The sequence below is a fragment of the Arabidopsis lyrata genome (genome assembly GCF_000004255.2).
Source record: "Arabidopsis lyrata subsp. lyrata unplaced genomic scaffold ARALYscaffold_2, whole genome shotgun sequence".
NCBI classification, from domain to species: domain Eukaryota; kingdom Viridiplantae; phylum Streptophyta; class Magnoliopsida; order Brassicales; family Brassicaceae; genus Arabidopsis; species Arabidopsis lyrata.
Genome location: NW_003302554.1, coordinates 869,859 through 890,579, shown reverse-complemented (window position 1 = coordinate 890,579; position 20,721 = coordinate 869,859). Strand labels below are relative to the sequence as shown.

The 20,721-nt window shown below is 33.3% G+C and overlaps 2 protein-coding genes across 2 annotated transcripts; both read left to right on the top strand.

The window, feature by feature from the left end:
• Nucleotides 1-3,099: 3,099 nt before the first annotated feature.
• On the top strand, nucleotides 3,100-6,206 carry LOC9324024 (O-glucosyltransferase rumi homolog). Its single transcript, XM_002887915.2, has 7 exons — nucleotides 3,100-3,355; nucleotides 3,454-3,603; nucleotides 3,704-4,275; nucleotides 4,790-4,985; nucleotides 5,089-5,153; nucleotides 5,253-5,463; nucleotides 5,741-6,206. The coding sequence occupies exons 1-7, from the start codon at nucleotides 3,194-3,196 to the stop codon at nucleotides 6,098-6,100; spliced, it is 1,716 nt and encodes a 571-aa protein (XP_002887961.1). The 5' UTR covers nucleotides 3,100-3,193; the 3' UTR covers nucleotides 6,101-6,206.
• Nucleotides 6,207-13,851: 7,645 nt separating this feature from the next.
• On the top strand, nucleotides 13,852-18,074 carry LOC9324023 (probable LRR receptor-like serine/threonine-protein kinase At1g63430). The gene is made up of 13 exons (XM_021035677.1): nucleotides 13,852-14,308; nucleotides 14,614-14,752; nucleotides 14,897-14,968; nucleotides 15,058-15,201; nucleotides 15,294-15,434; nucleotides 15,532-15,648; nucleotides 15,730-15,794; nucleotides 15,876-16,133; nucleotides 16,228-16,433; nucleotides 16,542-16,674; nucleotides 16,765-16,922; nucleotides 17,025-17,240; nucleotides 17,517-18,074. The coding sequence occupies exons 1-13, from the start codon at nucleotides 14,230-14,232 to the stop codon at nucleotides 17,778-17,780; spliced, it is 1,992 nt and encodes a 663-aa protein (XP_020891336.1). The 5' UTR covers nucleotides 13,852-14,229; the 3' UTR covers nucleotides 17,781-18,074.
• Nucleotides 18,075-20,721: the final 2,647 nt, after the last annotated feature.

Genomic DNA, 20,721 nt, shown 5'->3' with positions numbered 1-20,721 from the left:
CAATTTTTACTTTTTATGTTTTATGATATCATAAAACATTAAAAAGTAAAAAATTTTGCATAGAAATTTGAAAACGACATCCAATTTAAAAAAATAAAAATTCTAAAACGACAATTAATAAAATACGGAGGGAGTAACACATTTTGCTAAGGATTGCATGACCTTTGCCTTTGGTTTGTTGCAACTGAAAAAAGACCACACCCTTGACGAGCACATGACTCGTTAAGGAGCTTGAACGTAACGAGTTGTGGAGTCTTCGAACTTGAATATTTGATCTAATTATCTAAAACCCTCTACCTTTTTGCCGATAGTATCGCTTAAAGAAGAATTTGAAATCATGATCATGGCCATATGCCTAAAAGGTTTAGAGCACGTGTCTTTCACACACTTTATAAAGTATAATAATTTAAACATTCGTTATATATATATATATATATTTTTTGATAACCCAGGTTCCTGTTGCTTGCCGATAGAACAGGGTTCCACATGTTAGCTATCGGTACAGGCCGACAGAGCAGGGGTCCACGTGTTAGCTATCGGTTCGCACAGACTAGCCACGTGGGCAGCCAAACGGCTCTCCACGTGTCGGCTCCTGGAGGCCTGCGGAGCGCCAATGTGAATACGTAGTGGCCAACCCGAATCGAACCCAGGAGGGGGAACTCACAGCCGTGAGCCCTTTACCAACTGGACCAACGCGGGTTGGTTAACATTCGTTATATTAAACCTATATATATATATATATATATATACGCTCAATTTCCAAATTTCCTTTAAATGAATACAATATAGGAATAGTTTACAAGCGATACAAAGAGGAATTTTTTTTCTTCAGTTGTTAATTAATTAGGTGATGCAACGAGCATGACTATGATGGCACCAAAAAAACCGACGATTACATTTTTTATGTTTATTAATGGAATCGATTCAGCCCACAAACATAATTTATAATCGATAATTAATCTTTAGAATGTCTCACAAAGTCAAGTACGTACACATTTTAATAAACTGAGTTATCCTTGAAATTAAAGATTGTTTATCATTTTGTAATTAGTGGGTCACACGTTTCAATTCAGACCACAAACTAAACCCGTTTAAAAGTTTTAGGACCACCGTTTTTTATAATCATGTACGTGATTTATATATCACATACGGTTAAAGAAAAATAACGCACTCATAATTCTATAACATTGTTTTTCATCATATCATTTATGTACAAACATTTATTATCTTACTTATGCGCGACCATATAATTAATTAGAGAGTAAAATATTAGTAAAAAAATGTCACACATATTTACACTTATTCAGTTTGGGACCCTAATGTTTGACATCATTGCAAATTGAAACATTTAAAACCTTATAATAAAACCGAGACCCTAAGTTTATGCATGTTTTGTCTCTTCCGACTCCATCATTCATAGATAATGATGTAAATAGTTCTATCAACTTTGTAACGATTAGAAAATTATTTTTTGTGTGTCGGGAGTATAATTGTATTCAATTGTTACATCGTACCATTTTTTTGTGGTTCATAATGAATATCTACTGTTCATTCTGCTATTCAATTTAGAAAAATAAACTATATGAGTTGCATTGCACCAGAGGCTCATTATATAGAGTTCTTAATTAGATATGGTGAAACAAGTTATGGTGAAACAAGTTAAAAATTAAACAGTAATATAAAGAATATAATCAGCTAAATAAGGAAACAAGTGATAAATGAAAAACAAAAATTGGACTTGAGTTTCGAGATTACTTCTTTGACCATATCTGGCTGAGATTAATCCAAAGGTGATTAGATGATCCAAATGAATCCATAATGCAAATATGGTCCTCAGTTCAATAGGCTTGGAACTTCACTTCTCATGACTTGGTTCATATCTTACAAGTTACAAGTATACAACAGAGAATGTGCTAATTAATGAATATTTGCAAGCTTCTTAGTTCTTACGATCAAGCCTCAAATTTCCCATAAAATCAATGCTCTTCTCTCTTGAAAGTGATAATGGGCCTTATAAGAGATTCATTTATGATTTATGGAATCTCTACTTAATGGACCTCGTATTTCCAGTAACCCAAGGATCTTTGCTTTTGGTGACTAAACTTGCACACGTATTAAAACAAAACAAAAAAAATTCTATAGTGATTCGACGAATTACATGCATAGAAGTTTGGTTAGTAAAGTCTAATATTGAAATTAAATATGTGAGTTATATTTTGAGTTTTTATGAAAATTTTAATATATAAATTTATAGAAATATCTAAACTAGTAAATTAAATAACAAAATTAAGGTTGTTTATATATTCTCTTTGTCAATCTCCTCTCCTGTACTTTATTTGAAAGGAGTGGGTTCTTTTTTAGAAACACTTTTTGACCAAAGCTCCTTAGACCATATGCAAGGAGAAAGATTTGGTGTGTTCTTAAGGGTTTTAAAATAATAAAAATGTTGAATAGTGGATACAACTGTTCTTAAAATTATAAAAACTGTTCTTCAGGAAGAACAGTTTGCAGGATAAGTTAGAACTGTTCTACCACTGTTCACCTTATTTCCTATTTTTAAATCCTAAGAACACACTCAAAAGTTCCCCCCTTGCATATGGTCTTAGCCTTAAAAGCTAATGTAGTTACTACCCATCAAGTATCGATTTTTAGTAATATAAATTCAAATTTTATCAGACAAAAAGAAGCCACTCTTTCCTTCTCCGTGAATGCGCAAGGCAAGACCACAAGAACAAGAACAACTTATAGAGATTGCTTCATCTTCTTCTTTTAGTAACCTGTAATTAGTACATGAAAATACATATCTTGAGCTCCATTGAAATCTCTTTTATCCACCTATATTGGTCACGCTTAAAATTGAAGTATATGATTACCATATAATATTATATACGTATCTATGTAAATAACGTAATTTACACGATCGAGTGATGAAGTTGACTAGTTTAAATTTCCAAATTTCAAAGTATATAGTAAAACAATTCCACTATCATCAATGTCGTGTCCTCATCATTTTCTCAAACCCACGAGGCACATTTTCTTTTCCCTTTTTTTTTTTTTCTTTTCTCCTTAATCTTTTTAAATTCAAAAATAAAAAAGAGAGTGAGAAAACCCCCAACTTGCATTCGAGATATCAACAAAAATGTCAAAGACAAAAAAATTCCCTTAATAATCCAACAAAGAAAAAATCATAACAATGACCTCTCTATTCTCTAAACCTAGAGCTCTCACTTCTCATATCACCGACTTTAAAACTTACCGCCCGGTGATCGGAAAACTCCACGTGGCCACTTTGACGCTTCTTCTCTTCCTTATCGCCGCCGGTATTGCCGTCACTTCCTCTCTATGGCTTAACAAGGTAACTAATAAACCTTTTTCTCTACATAATTACGTTATTATATATGATAACTATATAATTCATACTAAAAAAAATGAATTATTGTTTGTTTATCAAAGACGACGAAAGCATTTGATCGACCGACATTAGTTGCAACAAAACCGGAGCTAGAACCACCGCAGAAAACCGAAGTATTGGTTAATTGCACAAGTTTCTTGAATCACAACCGGTCCGGTTCTTGCTCAAGAACACCTCTATGGCTTAACAAGGTGATTATTCTTCTTTTCTTCATTACATGATTAATGCCTTATGCCTAAGATATTGTTCAACGGAAAATAAATTATTAAAACTTTTTTTTGTTTACTATAGACAAAACCATATAATCAACCGACAATAAAACCGGTCCCGGTACGGGAACCAGAGAAGAAATCACAACAGAATACCGGAATCTCGTTAGATTGCACAAGTTTCTTGAATCAAAACGGTTCCGGTTCATGCTCGAGAACACCTCAACCAAATAATAATCAAAACCAAACCGAATCGAACCGGTCTTGTCCTGATTACTTCAAGTGGATTCACGAGGATCTAAAACCATGGAGAGAAACAGGGATAACAAAAGAAATGGTGGAAAGAGGGAAAACAACAGCGCATTTCAGGTTAGTTATTGTAAACGGCAAGGTGTTCGTGGAAAACTACAAGAAGTCTATACAGACTAGAGATGCGTTCACACTATGGGGGATTCTTCAGCTGCTGAGAAAGTATCCAGGGAAGTTACCTGACGTGGATCTCATGTTTGACTGCGATGATCGACCAGTCATTAGATCGGACGGTTATAATAGATCTAATCGAACAGCTGAAGATGTACCACCTCCGTTATTTAGGTATTGCGGTGATAGATGGACGGTGGATATTGTCTTTCCCGATTGGTCATTCTGGGGATGGTAAGTACTAGATTATAATCTCTTCTCTCTTTCTCTTTTTTTCTCCTTTTGGTTTTGTTTTTTTTTGTCTGAAGTTAACGTGTATGGTTGTTAAGGTACACTTGTCCCCACTTGATCACATGCCGGAGAAATGTTTTTCATTTATACACAAATAGATTCTTTCGTGATTGATTAATAGATTCTTTTTGTGTTAATAGAGTATAGTTAGTGACTAAGTATAGTAATTTAATGGGTCGAAAAGGTAAGTCCAAAAACAATATTATCCCTCCACTCAATGCCACTACAATTTAAATATGTGGTTGTAATTTAATTATTACTTATTATGCTTTAACTAAGTGTTTCACTAAAGTATCTTTCATTTCTTGTATCATTCAATCTTTCCAACAAAACATGAAGTGTAGTTCCAAAACCATATTGGTAGTTTCATTTAAATATAGACATGTTTTCTATTAATAGTAATTCATATTTAGTCGAATAAAATTGAAATGGAATGGATTAATTTTGGTGGGTGAAGGCAGGAGATAAACATAAAAGAATGGAGCAAAGTGTTGAAAGAAATGGAAGAAGGAAAGAAGAAGAAGAAATTTATGGAAAGAGAGGCTTATGCATATTGGAAAGGGAACCCTTTTGTTGCATCTCCTTCAAGAGAAGATCTTCTCACTTGCAATTTATCCTCACTACATGATTGGAATGCTAGAATTTTCATTCAGGTATGATTCTATGTCCAGATTTAGTTGAATTGTTTAAAAAAAAAAAAAAAAAACTTATCTTCCTATGATAATTGATATTTGGTTTGTATTTGCATGCAAATAGGATTGGATATCAGAAGGACAAAGAGGATTTGAGAATTCAAATGTAGCAAATCAATGCACTTACAGGTCAGTACCATTGTCTATATTTTCATCTTCTTCTTGTGTCATAGTACTAATGTCTAGATTTGAGTTTATTTTAATGATTGGATATAATAAGTTGTGTAGGTACAAGATATATATAGAAGGGTATGCGTGGTCAGTGAGTGAGAAATACATATTAGCATGTGACTCAGTCACATTGATGGTGAAACCTTATTACTATGATTTCTTCTCAAGAACTCTTCAACCTCTCCAACACTATTGGCCCATTAGGGATAAAGATAAATGTAGATCCATCAAATTTGCTGTTGATTGGCTTAATAATCACACTCAAAAGGTACCATTTTCCATCTCTTTCTATATATAATACAATATAACACATCAAACTAGTTCCCAAAATATATATATAGATTTTAAAGAAATCAGAGATTCCCTTAATGTATGTATAAAAATATTAGGGGTTTATATAATGAAGGGATTCTCTGATTTCTTTAAAACCTATATATATTTTATTTAAATCCATGAAATCCTCCTCTTGCACATATTTTGTGTGAAGATTTACACATATGTAATTGTGCTTGTGCATACGATTTCATGGATTTATATGTTTGCAGGCTCAAGAGATAGGAAGAGAAGCAAGTGAGTTCATGCAAAGAGATCTATCAATGGAAAATGTTTATGATTATATGTTCCATTTGTTGAATGAATACTCCAAGCTTCTCAAGTACAAGCCTCAAGTTCCCAAGAATAGTGTTGAGCTATGCACAGAAGCAATGGTGTGCCCTTCTGAAGATGTTAATGGGGTTAATAAAAGGTTTATGATGGGCTCTTTAGTTAGTAGGCCTCATGTTTCTAGCCCATGTTCACTTCCTCCTCCTTTTGATTCCAATGGTCTTGAGAAGTTCCATAGGAAGAAACTGAATCTCATCCGGCAAGTAGAGAAATGGGAAGACTCTTACTGGCAAAAGGTTTAATAAAATGATATATCCAGATTTATGTATAATCTAAATTTGGTTGGAAATTTTGATTTTACCTTTTATTTATTGGATAACGTTAGATTAACTAGAAATTTAAGAAATATATCATTCTTGTGTCATGAAAAACAATGTTATTATTAAAAAAAAAAAAATGTTATTTCTTATCAACAAATGAGATATATACTGTTTGTCTATTTCTTACAAAAAAGATTTTTTACTGATTTGACAAATACAAAGTTCATTTAATATAAGCATGATTAATTGTAACAAGTTGGTTATAAGAAGTATCGTAAAGCTATTACCATCATATGATATAAAAGATCAAATTCCAAAAAAAAAAAAAAAAAAAAGAGATCAAATTCCAATAATTTGTCATGTCAAAAATATATTTATGATGGAGATATCGTATTAGCCATTTGGTACCAACTTGGTTACTCGTCTTGGTGGAACAAACGTGTATCTCCCTCTCAACACACAAGTAATTATATAATAACAAAAACAAAAGAAAATCCTTTATATTAGAATGGTGTATTTATTACTAAACAAAAGAAAATATTTATTATAGGTGTTTAGTTATTTATTAATACTATTATACTAGATTTGAACCCGCGGTGTACCGCGGGGTTATAATTATTTTTTAAAAAATCTAAATATAATTATTTTTGTTTATTAATAGAGAGTATACTATAATATTTCGACCTATTTTATAAATGTACCATCCATATGTCTATATTAATAGTTTTGAGTATATTAATTGTGTTTTAGGTTTAAATGGTATATCTATATATACACTTAAACGACATTTGGCTTTCTTCTTCTTCTTGCCTCAGTTTAGGAGAAAGATTTTTCTTACGGTACACCGCGGAGCTATTATTTTTTAAAAAAAAATTTCCTTCCTTAAACTTCCAAATCTAGATTACCCCGCGGTACACCGCGGGTCGATTTTTTTATAACTAAAAAATTATTTTGCAAAATTTTAAGTTGTATTTGTTTTGTTAATATTGTTTATTTTGTTTAGTGTTTCTGATTTTATAATTAAATTTTGATTTTTAATTCTAGGATTTCATCCATAGTATATTGTTTAATATTAATATTGATCTAAACCCGTTGCACCATATAACCCCGTCCCGTAAAATTAAACATCATTTGTTATTTTTTTGAATAATATTTTTATCCACTACGGATCGCAGGTTCATGCGGATAAGCCCGTAGAGAATTGCGGGTTTGCGGGTCGATCCGCCAAAAGAGAAGCTATCTTTTGAAACCATTTGTTTTGTTTAGAGTTTTAAGAAAATATCCCTAAAAAATAATTTTCATTACATATAAAAAAAAAAGTAGAAGAAATTGTAGTATCAACATTCCCGATTTTTACATCACTCGTTACAATTATTTTATTTTTTTTGCAGATAAAAATCAGAAGTTAACTAAGTCGAGATTTTTAAAAAGATTGATTAGAGATTTTTGGTAAATTGTTGAGAACATATTTGATTTCAAAATCTTTACTTAAATAAAATAAATCTAAATAATTAATGCTAATGGCATGTCATTGTAAATACTTCTCAACTTCAGGATTTATTTGCTAATTGTGATCCAAAAATGTATATATAGATGTGGCTTTGTTCATTTTCATTAAATGCCTTTTTTCTTCTCACATGCACGGCGGCGGTGAATATTTTTGACTCAGATTTGAGATTTCTCTCATGCAAAAGATGATATAGTGTAAGGTTGATTTAAAAACCTAACAATTTCTTTTCAATTGAAGTTCTACCACTACAGTAAATATTTAACAAACATGTTAAGAAAATAGTATTTCTTAAATTTCATATTAACAACTTATATCAAGTTGTTCCGAATGCGTATAAAACCCACAATATTTGTATACCCGGTTTAGATCTAACCTTAAATCCACTACAATAAACTATTAATCTTTTGGTTAGAAATTATGATTGAACATGGCCTATTCAAAATTTGATTCATCACAAAGTTGTGTGTTCATGATGGTCCTTATCAAGTTCCCTTAGTATCTACTCAATTTGCTTGTAAGCATTGGGCGTGAGTGACGACAGGGGAACCTTCATGTCCAGACTATCACAGAAGTGTATAATATACATAGTTATTATATATTCAATTAGAAAATATTCCTATTAAAGCATTTTTAGTTAGTTAATAGCATGAATATAAAAACTGAAAAGGCATTAGAAAAGTATATTTATCCCAATTTTAAGCGCATACACAGTTAAAACATAAGCATAAAATGACACGAGAAATTTAATGAGATATCGAAGACAAATCTCATATCGATCAAGAATCATTACCTACAAAAAGAAGTGTGTCATTATATAATATCTTGCAAATTAAAAACATAAACTATATGTTAATATTTACTTCAATAATACTAGATACAGATTAATTAACACAAATGTAAATTCAAGTTCCACATGAAACTGTCCAAATAATAACAAGAATGGATTTTCGAAGAGCTCCTATGGTGAAAAAGGCTTGTTGAAAATTCTAGAAAAATAATTTTAGGCCAGTGGTAATGTGGCATAGAACAAGATTCTGGTACGATTTTTTTTTAGCTAGCGAGACATAATGAAGAGCCATGTTGTTATATCCAGCGACTAAGTTCTTAAAACATATTGTTATTATAGCATATTAAAAAGTGTCTTCAATTAATTGGTGTAGTGATGTTTTATGTGTGTTTATTTATTGTTTTCGCGCATGATAACGGGATACATGAGCTTTTTTCGTTTCGTAATGACGATTTGTGTTAATTTTGTTCGGAAAATAGTTATTGGTAGACGTCCTCATAAACGTAGAAGCCCACGTATTTCATTGTAATTGGTTGGTTCTAATCGACAAGATTTATTCCCAACATTGTCAAAAACTCAAAGCTGTAGAAAATTTCGAGAACTCTTGCCAATCACATTTTAATAGACAGAACTTTAACAGTGTTTTTTAACAAAACTAACGTTTGATTGAACATAAATATCAATATGTGTCGTTTAAATAATGAAATATTTAACGCACAAAAACTTAGAAACAAACAAATGGAACACGCATGGGTTGTTTGTCCCATTCTCTTGTTTGTTGTTCAATTTAGGGCTTGATTGGTTCTCCCGCTAGCACCTTCCTAGCGGTTGCTAGCGGTCGGTTGCGGTTGTTAGCGGTTGGTACCAATCATAGAAACCGCTCCGTACCGCTTCAAACCGCTCAAAATCGCTGAATTTCAAAAGCTCCTTCCCGCAAGCGTTTGCGGTTGCGGGCGGTAGCGGTTGGATTTAAAAAAAAAAAAAAATCAAACATTTACTTATAATTATTATAAAATATATTAATCTTATATATATCTTTCATCTTTGTATCACGTTCTCATCAGAAACCCTAATCAATATTCTAAAACCTTATTTTCTCAATGTCTTCCACCCAAACGGATGAAAATCAATTTGAATATTTTTTTCTTTTCATTATATATTGTTTTTCTTTTTTGATTGAATATATGTTTCGATTTGTTTTCTCGAATAGAAAATTATTTGCTTTTTGATTGAATTCAACGTTATTTACAGTTTGTCCCATTACTTGATACAATTTTTGGTGTTAACCCAGCATAAAGTACTATCTTATTATAAAATTTCTTTATTTTTGAATAATTATTTAGTACTTTATTTATGGTTTAATTGTTAAGCATGTTCAATTTTTCTAATATTATCATAATAATATATTGGTGTTTTTATTTCTTTTTTTTTAAATATTTTTTATTTTTTTAGTCATTTTTTATTTAACTGCTACCGCACCCGCTGGTTTACCAGTCATAAAACTTCCGCAAACGTATCCATTTTTAAATGCTAAACCAGTCGTTCAAAATGCTTGGTAACGCTTGAAACCGCAACCGCCCGCTTCCGTAAACTTCTGCAACCGCTGCGTTTAAACCAGTCAGACCCTTAATGAAGTTACGATCTATCGAGGCCAATTATATAATTTATATAATACCTTTATTACAAAGCTTTATTTAAAAATAAGAAACGTAGAATGTACTAGAAATAAACGAGGGGTTAGTTGGATTCATCTAAACATGTTTATGACATTTTGTACCAAACATTGGAAATATATATTGTGTACCTTTGTTGACAATTACTATAAATTAATCCTTTTGTTTCATACTCCCTCTGTTTCACAAAGAGTGTTATTTTAGAGTTTTGCACACAGATTAAGAAAACATTAAATTTTTTGTTTTTTCTAAACAAAAACATCATTAACTATATACCTAAACATAATCTGTCCAATAGTAAAACAATTTGCAGAATACTAATAGTCATAAGACATAAAAAATCATTAAATTTTGCATTGAAAACCTAAAACGACACTTTTTGTGAAACAAAAATAAAACCTTAAAACGACACTCTTTATGAAACAGAGAGAGTATTATATGATGTTTTAGACTTTTATTTTTGTTTCACAATATATGATGTTTTGAAAAAACAATTCAAGTTTCTATGCAAAACATTAAATTAAACAGCTTTTTGACTATTTATATTCTGCAGTAAATTATACCATTGTTCAAATTATTTTTTTAATGTAAAAAACTCACAATTAATGACTTTCTTAAACTTTGTGCTTTTATCTAAAACATCTAATATTGTGAAAAAGAGGAAATATTAAATTGCTAGAGTTGTTGAGCGTTGTATCTTTTAGACTATTTGATATTCCTAACTTTGTTGTGTTAATTTGCATGATAGTTTCTCTAAATTTCTCATATTATGTTTGATTTATTCCATGAAACAACGAATTGTTACAGAGAAAGATTTATTGGAGATGCTTCAACAAAGAAAGTTTAATGGAGATTTTAGCTTTTCTATGACTTGGAACTCTTTTTGCTTTATAAAGGAGTATTGTTCCTTTATCCTTTTCATGAGTATGTAACCTATTTATTTTAGTAAACCCAAGTTCAGTATTACAAAAAAAAAAAAAATCCAATTATAATAAGTTTATGGAGTAACTTTTAAGACAAAAATATTTGTTTCGGATACAATTATTTTTTTCTTTATTTTTCTCGTCAAAATCGAATTATATTGCATTGTGAAGGTCCATAGAAAGTTGTTGTTCAAGCTATTCATGCTGAATTACAGAATCAGAATAAAAGCATGAGTTATCAATACAACCAAATTTTGCTAAAACATGGGCATCTCCACTTTCGGTTCGTTTGACATAGCAAATTCGGCTAGAAATTACAAAACCTTGATATCCAATAATGTACATCTTAAAAAAAATTCCGATGCAATTATTCAACTCGCTTAGAAAATGAAAGTAATTTTTTTGGTACATAAATGAAGTAATGTTTTATGTTGAGTATGTAAGATTTTTATCATGCAATTATTTTCGCAGAAGCATATATATTGTAGCTAGACTTCACTATTATCAAGTCAGTAAAAAATGATATTTGTAATGTATGTACTACTAATTATGGGCTTGAGTAGTATATCAGAAAAATAACAAAACTACGGAATAACTGAGTAATCATTAGCGAAAAAAGTGAAATGAATAAAAAAATTTACAGACTCATTACAAAACGTTGAAAAGTTAGTTTTAGTAAATTAATCACTTTTTTTTTCTAGTTATATTTTTAACATATTAGTTGTATATAGTATAATCACTTTTTAAAAACTTGAAACTTGATAAATGTTGTGAATGATACAATTAAGCAGAATTATATTTTCAAAACGTGACAATGTAAACAATATTCATGAGTTCTCATGAGATTAATCTTTGGGCTTTGTATGGATCCTCTAATAAACAAATGGTATACTATTTTCATAAGCTTTGTTCTTGTGTATATAAACAAATGGTCGTTATCTTGAATGGTTTTTTCTATTGGAAGATGAAGCTGTTTACGAATGTGTCACCTTAAATTAACATGCTTCTAACCTTCTTAATTAAGTCGCATTCAACTGGAAATCTATTTGACTTCTGGTCTTGATTTGGTGTTAGATCCAACCTATTTTTTTTTTTCATAGTCTCTCCAAACCTTCTTTTACTTTCAGTCTTTTAACGACTCAGTCTTATTATCTCTTCCAAATCTAGCAAGTAGCAACAACCCCGTACTAAGTAGGGTAAGGATTGAACTATTTTTCCATTGCAAGTTTACGATTGAGATATTCCAAAAAATTGTCTAAATTTTAATTTAATATATGAATATGTAAAATTGAGTTTGTGTTATTGTGATAAATAATGGTTATAACTTATAAGTTATACCTAAAATGCAGCGAGTATTTGTCATGCGTTCCAACTTCCAAGCATAAGTTCGTATGAGTGGTGGCGTAAATTTCGATGGTCCATTTTATCTTTCACAACTACAATATTACAGAGAAATCAGAGTTATTATTAATAAATCTAGTATTGCATGTTAGTATCTTGATCGTCCGATTAAAATACAATTTCTGGATCAGACGGTAGTACGGTATGTCCCAGCAACACCTTAGCCAAGCTCTTCTAGATCACCGTAGTAGACACCGTACCATGAAAAATATTCTCTTTATAATTAAACGCGCTATTATGTCAATGATTAGCAACTATATTATATATACTCTGTAATTAAGAATCTTCCAACGAAATTTATTCATTTCGACCATTATTCTAATACACACCTCCTCCATTTTACGTTCGAATAATAATTTGTCCCATTTTTCATTTTTCTTTTTGTTTAATTAGTTTCTAAAATATATTTTAATCTAAATATTAACGATTATACTCTTAACAGATAATTTACTAATTTACTTATTATGAAAAAAATACAGTTGTACTTGTACATATATGCAATATGCAACTAGATCAACAGTCAATTCCTGGTATAGAAGATTTGGATATTTTCTTATTATTAATTTGGTGTTACGCTCTATTGATAGTTTGCCACATTATATATATAATAGATTAAAAATAAAAATCCTATATAATTTAGTAATACAAATACAGGTAAAAGCTTGGTTAGAATGTGATCAAACAGAAAAATCGATCTAAATACTAAACAAACATTCATGATAAAAAGATACGGGGCTTTTGCAAAAATGTCACTTTTCAAAAATACTCACTTTTTAAAATCTTATAAAAAATGCTCTTAAAAATATAAGATTTACCCAAATATGTATGTAATATTATTAAAACATACACAAACTACATTTCTGTGTATCTAAAATCTTACAAATACTTTATAAATACCTTATAAATGCATTTTAAATACCTTTAAAATCCTTTAAAATAACTTGTAAAACCTTTAAAAACACCTTATAAAACCTTATAAATACTTGGATCGAGTCTTCAAGTAGTAGTTACAATCTATAAGTACCTTATAAACATAATAAAACTTTATAAAAATTTCAGATTTAAAAAGAGGCATTTTTGAAAATAGACATTTAAAAAGGGCATTTTTGAAAAAGAGCACACCAAAAGAGGTATTTTTAACAATTTTCCAAAAGACATCCATAATTAAGAATATTTAAAAATAACTCAGAGTCACATAAAGTTGCCAAAAAGTAAAAGAAATAAAAAGAAAAAGAGGAAGAGAACATTCTTCCTTACTGTGAATTTTTAAAAAATTGTATATTTCATAGAAATATCCATTACCTTTTTTTCTCTTATTTTCTTCTAATTTACAAATTTCTCTTTTATTCTATTAAAAAAATTTAAAGCTCATTTTTCCCCTCCAACAAGGAAAAAAACAAAAAAAAAAAAAAAAACCTGTCTTTGAATCCAAGTCTCTCTCTCTCTCTCTCCACACTTCATCATCTCTGCTACTTTTTTGTTTTTCTCGTCTGAGTGAGTTTCCATTGATAGGTTATTGCTAAATCAATCATATAATCTTGTCCACTTTCACTTCTCTTTACCATTTCCTTGTTCCATTCTTCAGCTTCTCTCTCTCTCTCTCTCTCTCTCTCTCTCTCTCTCTCGTTCTTTACTTTGCTAATCTTGGTCTCTTCTTGAGCTTAAAACATCTCATTTCTGCAGAGTACTTCTCAAAGAAAGTTCTCTTCTTTCTCCAGATTATATTCATCTGGAAACTTAGTTGATCCTCCGTGAAAGAATCTGGGTTCCGCTTCTTTTTTTAATGAGTCGAATTTGAAGGAATCTTTCAAAAGACGATGAGATCGAAGTTTTGGTCGTTATCTCTTGTTCTTGTGCTCTTCTTCGTTTCTTGTGATGGGTTTGCCTCTAATGAAGGTAACTATTTGGTGTTTTCTTGATCTTCTTAAACCCAGATCTCAGATTTCAATTGTTTTCTCGCTTGTGTTAGGTTTACTAAGAAAATGCTAGATTAAAGCTCATACCTTTAAGAATCTATGTGAACAATTTCCTCACTTGACTTGAGCAGAGTTGGGATTAGTGTAGAATCTTAATCAATCTGAAAAAGTTAAATACTTTTTAATGGATAAGATCAGAAGAATCTGTGAAGTTGAAGCTTTAATTCAAGGTCTGATTCATAAAAATCATCTAATAGATTTGTGGATCTTTTGCTCTGTTTTTAGTTGGAGCACTTAGGAGATTCAAGGAAGCTATCTATGAGGACCCTTTGCTAGTTATGTCTAATTGGAATGACCCCAATTCAGATCCTTGTGATTGGACCGGCATTAATTGCTCTCCATCTAAAGATCATGTTATCAAGATGTAAGAATCTTTCATCTTTTTTTTTTCTTTTCTTTCTTGCATTTACTTATTGTTGTATAGTATCTGCAAAATCAGTTGTTTCTGAGTGGTTTAGGAAGAAGTTTGCTTGAGCTTATATAGTCTGTGGATCTTGCTTTCGTACAGAAATATATCGGCTTCATCGATAAAAGGGTTTCTTGCGCCGGAACTGGGTCAAATAACCTACCTTCAGGAACTGTACGGTTTCATCTCTTTCTCATATACTCACAAATATGTAATTTGGTGCATTGAGTTTGGGTGTTAACATCTTTAAAATGCTTCTGTAGAATCCTACATGGGAACATTCTAATCGGGACAATACCTAAGGAGATAGGAAACCTAAAGAATCTCAAGATCTTGGACTTGGGAAACAATCATCTGATGGGACCGATCCCCGCAGAGATCGGGAGTTTGTCCGGCATCATGATAATGTAATAAAGATTTCAACAGTCACAATGATGCTTTCCTACCTTATTAACAGATGAGTTGTTGAGACGATAGTTTTTTTTTTGACATTTTACAGAAACCTTCAGTCCAATGGTTTGACTGGAAAGTTGCCTGCAGAGCTCGGTAACTTGAAGTACCTTAGAGAACTTCATATTGACAGGAATAGGCTTCAAGGAAGTCTTCTTGTAGCTGGAGCATCGGGCTATCAGTCGAAAGTGTAAGTTTAATAGCTCAAGAAGCCAAAAATGAAACACTATGTGACTTCTGTCTATGATTGCAATGTTAATCGTGTTTTGTTTATTCAATTTATTTAGGTATTCTTCAAATTCAAGTGCAAACATCGCCGGTTTGTGCAAGTCTCTAAAAGTAGCCGATTTTTCATACAACTTTTTTGTGGGAAACATTCCAAAATGTTTAGAGTACCTTCCAAGGTATTCTTATCATCTATACTGTCTTTCTGAACTCTCTAAGTCTCTGATTTCGCCTTAGAGTTTCTCTCTTATGGTCACTAGGACGAGCTTTCAAGGGAACTGCATGCAAAACAAGGATCTTAAGCATAGACCTTCTTCCCAATGCGGTGTGTAAGATAGAAAATTTTCACTTTATCGACACACATGTTTGATTAGTCTTGGTTTTCTGAATGTTATCCCTGTCGCAGGTAATGCACAACTGGTCAAAACTCATGGAAGCCCGAGCGCCGCCCCTAAGCACCAGTCAGCTCAAATGGTGGCTAAGCACCGTAGAGCATCAAAACCTAAATGGCTTCTAGCTCTTGAGATAGTCACAGGGTCAATGGTTGGTTTGCTCCTCCTGGTTGCACTTTTCTCAGCAGTTCACCGCTGGAACAACAGATCATCTCTCATCATTCCTTGGAAAAAATCTTCAAGTGAAAAGGAAAAGTTCACAGTCTACGTAGGTTAGAACCTTTCCAAAATTCTGTACCTTCCAATAGAAAAATCCATGGACCAAAGAACTAAAACAAAAGTGGCATGTTTTTATTTTAACTACAGATTCTGAAATGCTGAAGGATGTTTCGAGATTAACAAGACAAGAGCTCGAAGTGGCGTGTGAAGACTTTAGTAATATCATTGGTTTATCTGCAGATAGTCAGATCTATAAAGGAACGCTGAAAGGTGGGTCTGAGATTGCGGTGATCTCTCTTTGTGTAAAGGAAGAAGATTGGACTGGATATCTTGAGCTCTATTTCCAGAGAGAGGTAGCTTCTTCTCATGTTATCATCATCACCTAGTCACTTGGATAGAACAATCTTTAAACATATCCTCCTTTTTTCTAAGATTTCGACTCCAATTCCCCACTCTTTCAGGCTGCAGATTTGGCTAGATTAAACCACGAGAACACAGCGAAATTGCTTGGATATTGTAAAGAGATCTCACCATTTACAAGAATGCTTGTTTTTGAGTATGCATCAAACGGAACACTATATGAGCACCTCCACTGTAAATAGTCTAACTTACCTCAGAGCTTTTTTGCATCATACTGTATTGTTTTGGTTAGATAACATTATTAAGATAAATATTTTGATGCAGATGGGGAAGCGGCTTTAGTATCGTGGGCAAGACGGATGAAGATCGTTATAGGCATCGCACGTGGTCTCAAGTACCTTCATATGGAACTTGATCCTCCATTTACAATCTCTGAGCTGAGCTCAAATGCAATCTATCTCACAGAAGACTTTACTCCCAAGGTAAAGTAAAGTGAGACCTGCTTATTATCTGAGCAATACAATTAGCTAAGCTAAGCTTGATTATGTTCACATTCTTTCTTTTTCTGACTTTCTCCGATGCAGTTGGTTGATTTCGAATGCTGGAAGACGATTCTTGCGAGATCAGAAAAGAATTTGAGAAATATTAGTAGCCAGGGTTCGATATGTGTGCTCCCAAACGGAATGGAGAGCCGATATCTTGATGTGTCGGGTAATATCTATGCATTTGGCATTCTTTTGCTGGAAATTGTCAGTGGAAGACCTCCCTATTGCAAAGACAAAGGTTTCTTAATTGAATGGGTAAGACAGAAAACTAAGTTTCTCTAAACACTTGAAACTATGTTAATTCCTGTTTTCATCTCAGAAATAAATACAGCATCCTCTATTTCACTATTTATATCAAACTTTGCTACTGTTAGCCAAGTAGGTATAGTGGTCTGCTCAGGGAGAGACCGAGTTTTCATTTGGATGTGAAAGTCTCTACCTTGTTCACCTGTTTAGTTATATCGAACCTCAAATGTGGGTGTTTTTGTGGCAAAAGTTTTGAATTTTATACCTGTCTGTGTCATTTTGCAGGCAAAGGAGTTCCTTGAAGCACCAGAGACAATGGCGGGATTGGTGGATCCAGAGCTGAAACATTTTAACCAAGAAGAGCTTGAGACGGTATGTGAAGTGGCAAGCCAATGCTTGAACCGGGACCCGACCAACAACAACAACAATAACAACAAGCCCTCAGTGCAAGAGCTATGCGAGACATTGGAGAGTAGAATCAGTCTGTCAATTTCTGCAGAGCTAAGATCATCTTCTTTGGCTTGGGCCGAGCTGGCGCTTGACTCGTGATGAGAATGATGAAAGAAGAAAGGAAAGAAAAAAGAGTGTTGAATGATGCAATGCTAACTAACTAAAAACCAAACCCTCAACTCTGTAAATCAATCGACTGATTACAACATTTGATATTGTTTTGTTTTTGCTCTGATCTTGACGAGTGTGTTTGTGCTCTTGATTAGTTTTGTGTTTTGGGTGTTCAAAGTGTTTGTAAAGGAAGAGATGAACATAGAGTTTCTGAAAGATTTTCTCTATTATTTGGAAATCTATGAGAGGTTGAAGAATGTTAATATAGTATGTTTGGATCTATCCTTTTATCTTATGTTACATAGCATTGGATCTATTGTTTGAGATGTTTAGTCCCATTGGATAAAGAAGTGTTTGAGATCAATATCATTCTCAGAGAAGTGTTTGCAGATCAAGAACAAGAAGAAACGTAGTTGGACTTAATGAAAGGCCCACATATAGTCTCGCAACAATACTAAATGGGTCTGACAATTCAATAGGCCCATATATAATGCTTTGCCTGACAATTTGGTATGACTTTCTTCTTCTTAAGATTAGCCAGACACGTAAAATAGATTCCATTTTACCTTAAAAACGGATATGGATTGGCCAAGTTTCGTTAATAGTTTTTATAATCAAATTATTTAATTCCACACGCATAGTACGTAAGAATAAATAAAAATGTTTAATTTAAAAAGAAATTTAATTGTATCTTTCTGAAAATGAAAAAAAAAAAAAATCCATAAAATTGAAACAGAAACAAACAAAAAAAAAAGTAAAAATTACTTCATCATTCTTTATCAAAAAAAAAAAAAAAGATTAATAATCTCCCACTAACCAATCCATTATTTTAGAGAACCTTAAAGTCAAAGATGTTTTACTTTGGACGATTAAAACGGAAGCAGTGTTAGCTGCTAGTGGAAAAAGACTACGAATTGAAACGGGAAATGTCGGGAGGTCTGGTGGGGTGTACAGCAGGGAGCGAAATGAGCAGGTGGGTCGGGAAAGTTCAAACTCGGAGGAGGCACGAATAACTAACTCGACGGAACCGCTGGAGAATATGGTAGATGACACAGCAATTGTCTTAAATAAGAACCTGGCCGACGGAGGGGCTGGGGGAGAGAGACAATGATGGTGTTCCCCGGTAGTCTTGGAAGAACATTTACAATTTTTAATGGATTGTCTATTATGGAACTGCCGGGGGGCGAATAAACCCAACTTCAGGAGAGCTATACGCTATATGTTGAAGAATTTTAAAACTGATCTTCTCGCTCTGTTTGAAACGCACGCTGGAGGAGAGAGAGCGGGAAGGATTTGCCAAGGGCTAGGGTTTGATAAATCTTTCAGAGTAGATGCTGTGGGCCAGAGTGGAGGTATTTGGCTTTTATGGCGATCGGAGATTGGTGATTTGACGATTATTGAGTCCTCAGAACAGTTCATTTTCGCAAAATTGCAAAATGGAACAGAGGTGTTGAATATAATAGTGGTTTACGCAGCTCCTTCTGCCAGTAGGCGGAGCGGATTATGGGAGAAGTTGACGGAGGTTCTGAGTGGAGTTGATGGACCGCTAATCATCGGAGGTGATTTCAACACCATTGTTAGATTGGATGAGAGATCGGGTGGGAATGGGAGACTTTCGCCGGACTCTCTTGCATGGTGGGAATGGGAGACTTTCGCCGGACTCTCTTGCATGGTGGGAATGGGAGACTTTCGCCGGACTCTCTTGCATTTGGAGAATGGATCAACAATGCATCTTTGATAGATATGGGATTCTGTGGAAACAAGTTCACATGGAGAAGAGGAAGAGTTGAGGATACTTGTGTGGCGAAAAGACTGGATAGAGTTTTGTGCTGTGCTCATACGCGCTTGAAGTGGCAGGACGCTAGAGTTACCCACTTACCTATCTTAGCATCGGACCATGCGCCATTGTATGTCCAATTATGCCCGGAGATAGAACGTAATCCAGGAAGGAGACCGTTCAGATTTGAAGCAGCCTGGATGCAACATTCAAGCTTCAAAGAGATGTTGGCTACTTCGTGGAATGGGAACATCAAAACGCCGGAGGTCAGAACTGCGGATTAGGCTGAAGCAGTGGAATAAAGATGTTTTTGGTGACGTGAAAAAGAGGAAGGATGAGTTAATGAGAGAAATAAAAGCAACCCAAGATGCGTTGGATCTAATTCAGACTGATGCTTTGTTACGAAAGAAGGAGGAGTTAATTAAAGCTTTTGATGTGGTGTTAGAGCAAGAGGAAATAATTTGGTTTCAGAAGTCCAGGGAGAAGTGGATAGCGCTTGGGGACCGAAACACAAATTATTTTCATACGACAACTATCATACGAAGAAGGCAGAATCGAATTGAGAGGTTGCGTAATGAAGAAGACACCTGGATTTCGAGTTCAGAGGAGCTTGAAAATCTTGCCGTGAGCTACTATAAGCGGTTGTATTCTATGGATGATGTCCCGTTGGAGGTGGAAGGCTTACCGCGTGATGGTTTTGAGAGAATGACGAGAGAAGAGGCTCGGGTTCTCAACAAACCTTTTATAGCTTCGGAAGTTGAGGAAGCAGTGAGGAGTATGGGGAAATATAAGGCACCAGGGCCCGATGGATATCAGCCCATCTTTTATCAGAATTGTTGGGAGATTGTGGGGGATTCTGTTACAAGGTTTGTGCTGGAATTCTTTGCATCGGGAACTATACCTCCATCTTTGAATGATGCGCTGGTCGTTCTTATTGCCAAAGTAACAAAGCCGGAGAGGATGAATCAGTTTAGACCTATAAGCTTGTGTAACGTCTTGTTTAAGACGGTTACAAAGATGATGGTGTTGAGACTGAAGAAGGTGATAGGGAAATTGATTGGGCCAGCTCAGTCTAGTTTTATTCCGGGAAGGCTTAGCTTGGATAACATTGTGGTGGTGCAAGAAGCACGTTCACTCGATGAGGCGCAAAAA

Excerpts from the sequence above, each read along its gene's own strand:
- LOC9324024 (XM_002887915.2), top strand. The coding sequence starts at position 3,194 with ATGACCTCTCTATTCTCTAAACCTAGAGCTCTCACTTCTCATATCACC. Across the intron at positions 3,356-3,453 it reads CCTCTCTATGGCTTAACAAG|ACGACGAAAGCATTTGATCG; the intron begins GTAACTAATAAA and ends TGTTTATCAAAG. Across the intron at positions 4,276-4,789 it reads GATTGGTCATTCTGGGGATG|GCAGGAGATAAACATAAAAG; the intron begins GTAAGTACTAGA and ends TGGTGGGTGAAG.
- LOC9324023 (XM_021035677.1), top strand. The coding sequence starts at position 14,230 with ATGAGATCGAAGTTTTGGTCGTTATCTCTTGTTCTTGTGCTCTTCTTC. Across the intron at positions 14,309-14,613 it reads TGGGTTTGCCTCTAATGAAG|TTGGAGCACTTAGGAGATTC; the intron begins GTAACTATTTGG and ends CTCTGTTTTTAG. Across the intron at positions 15,202-15,293 it reads TTGTCCGGCATCATGATAAT|AAACCTTCAGTCCAATGGTT; the intron begins GTAATAAAGATT and ends GACATTTTACAG.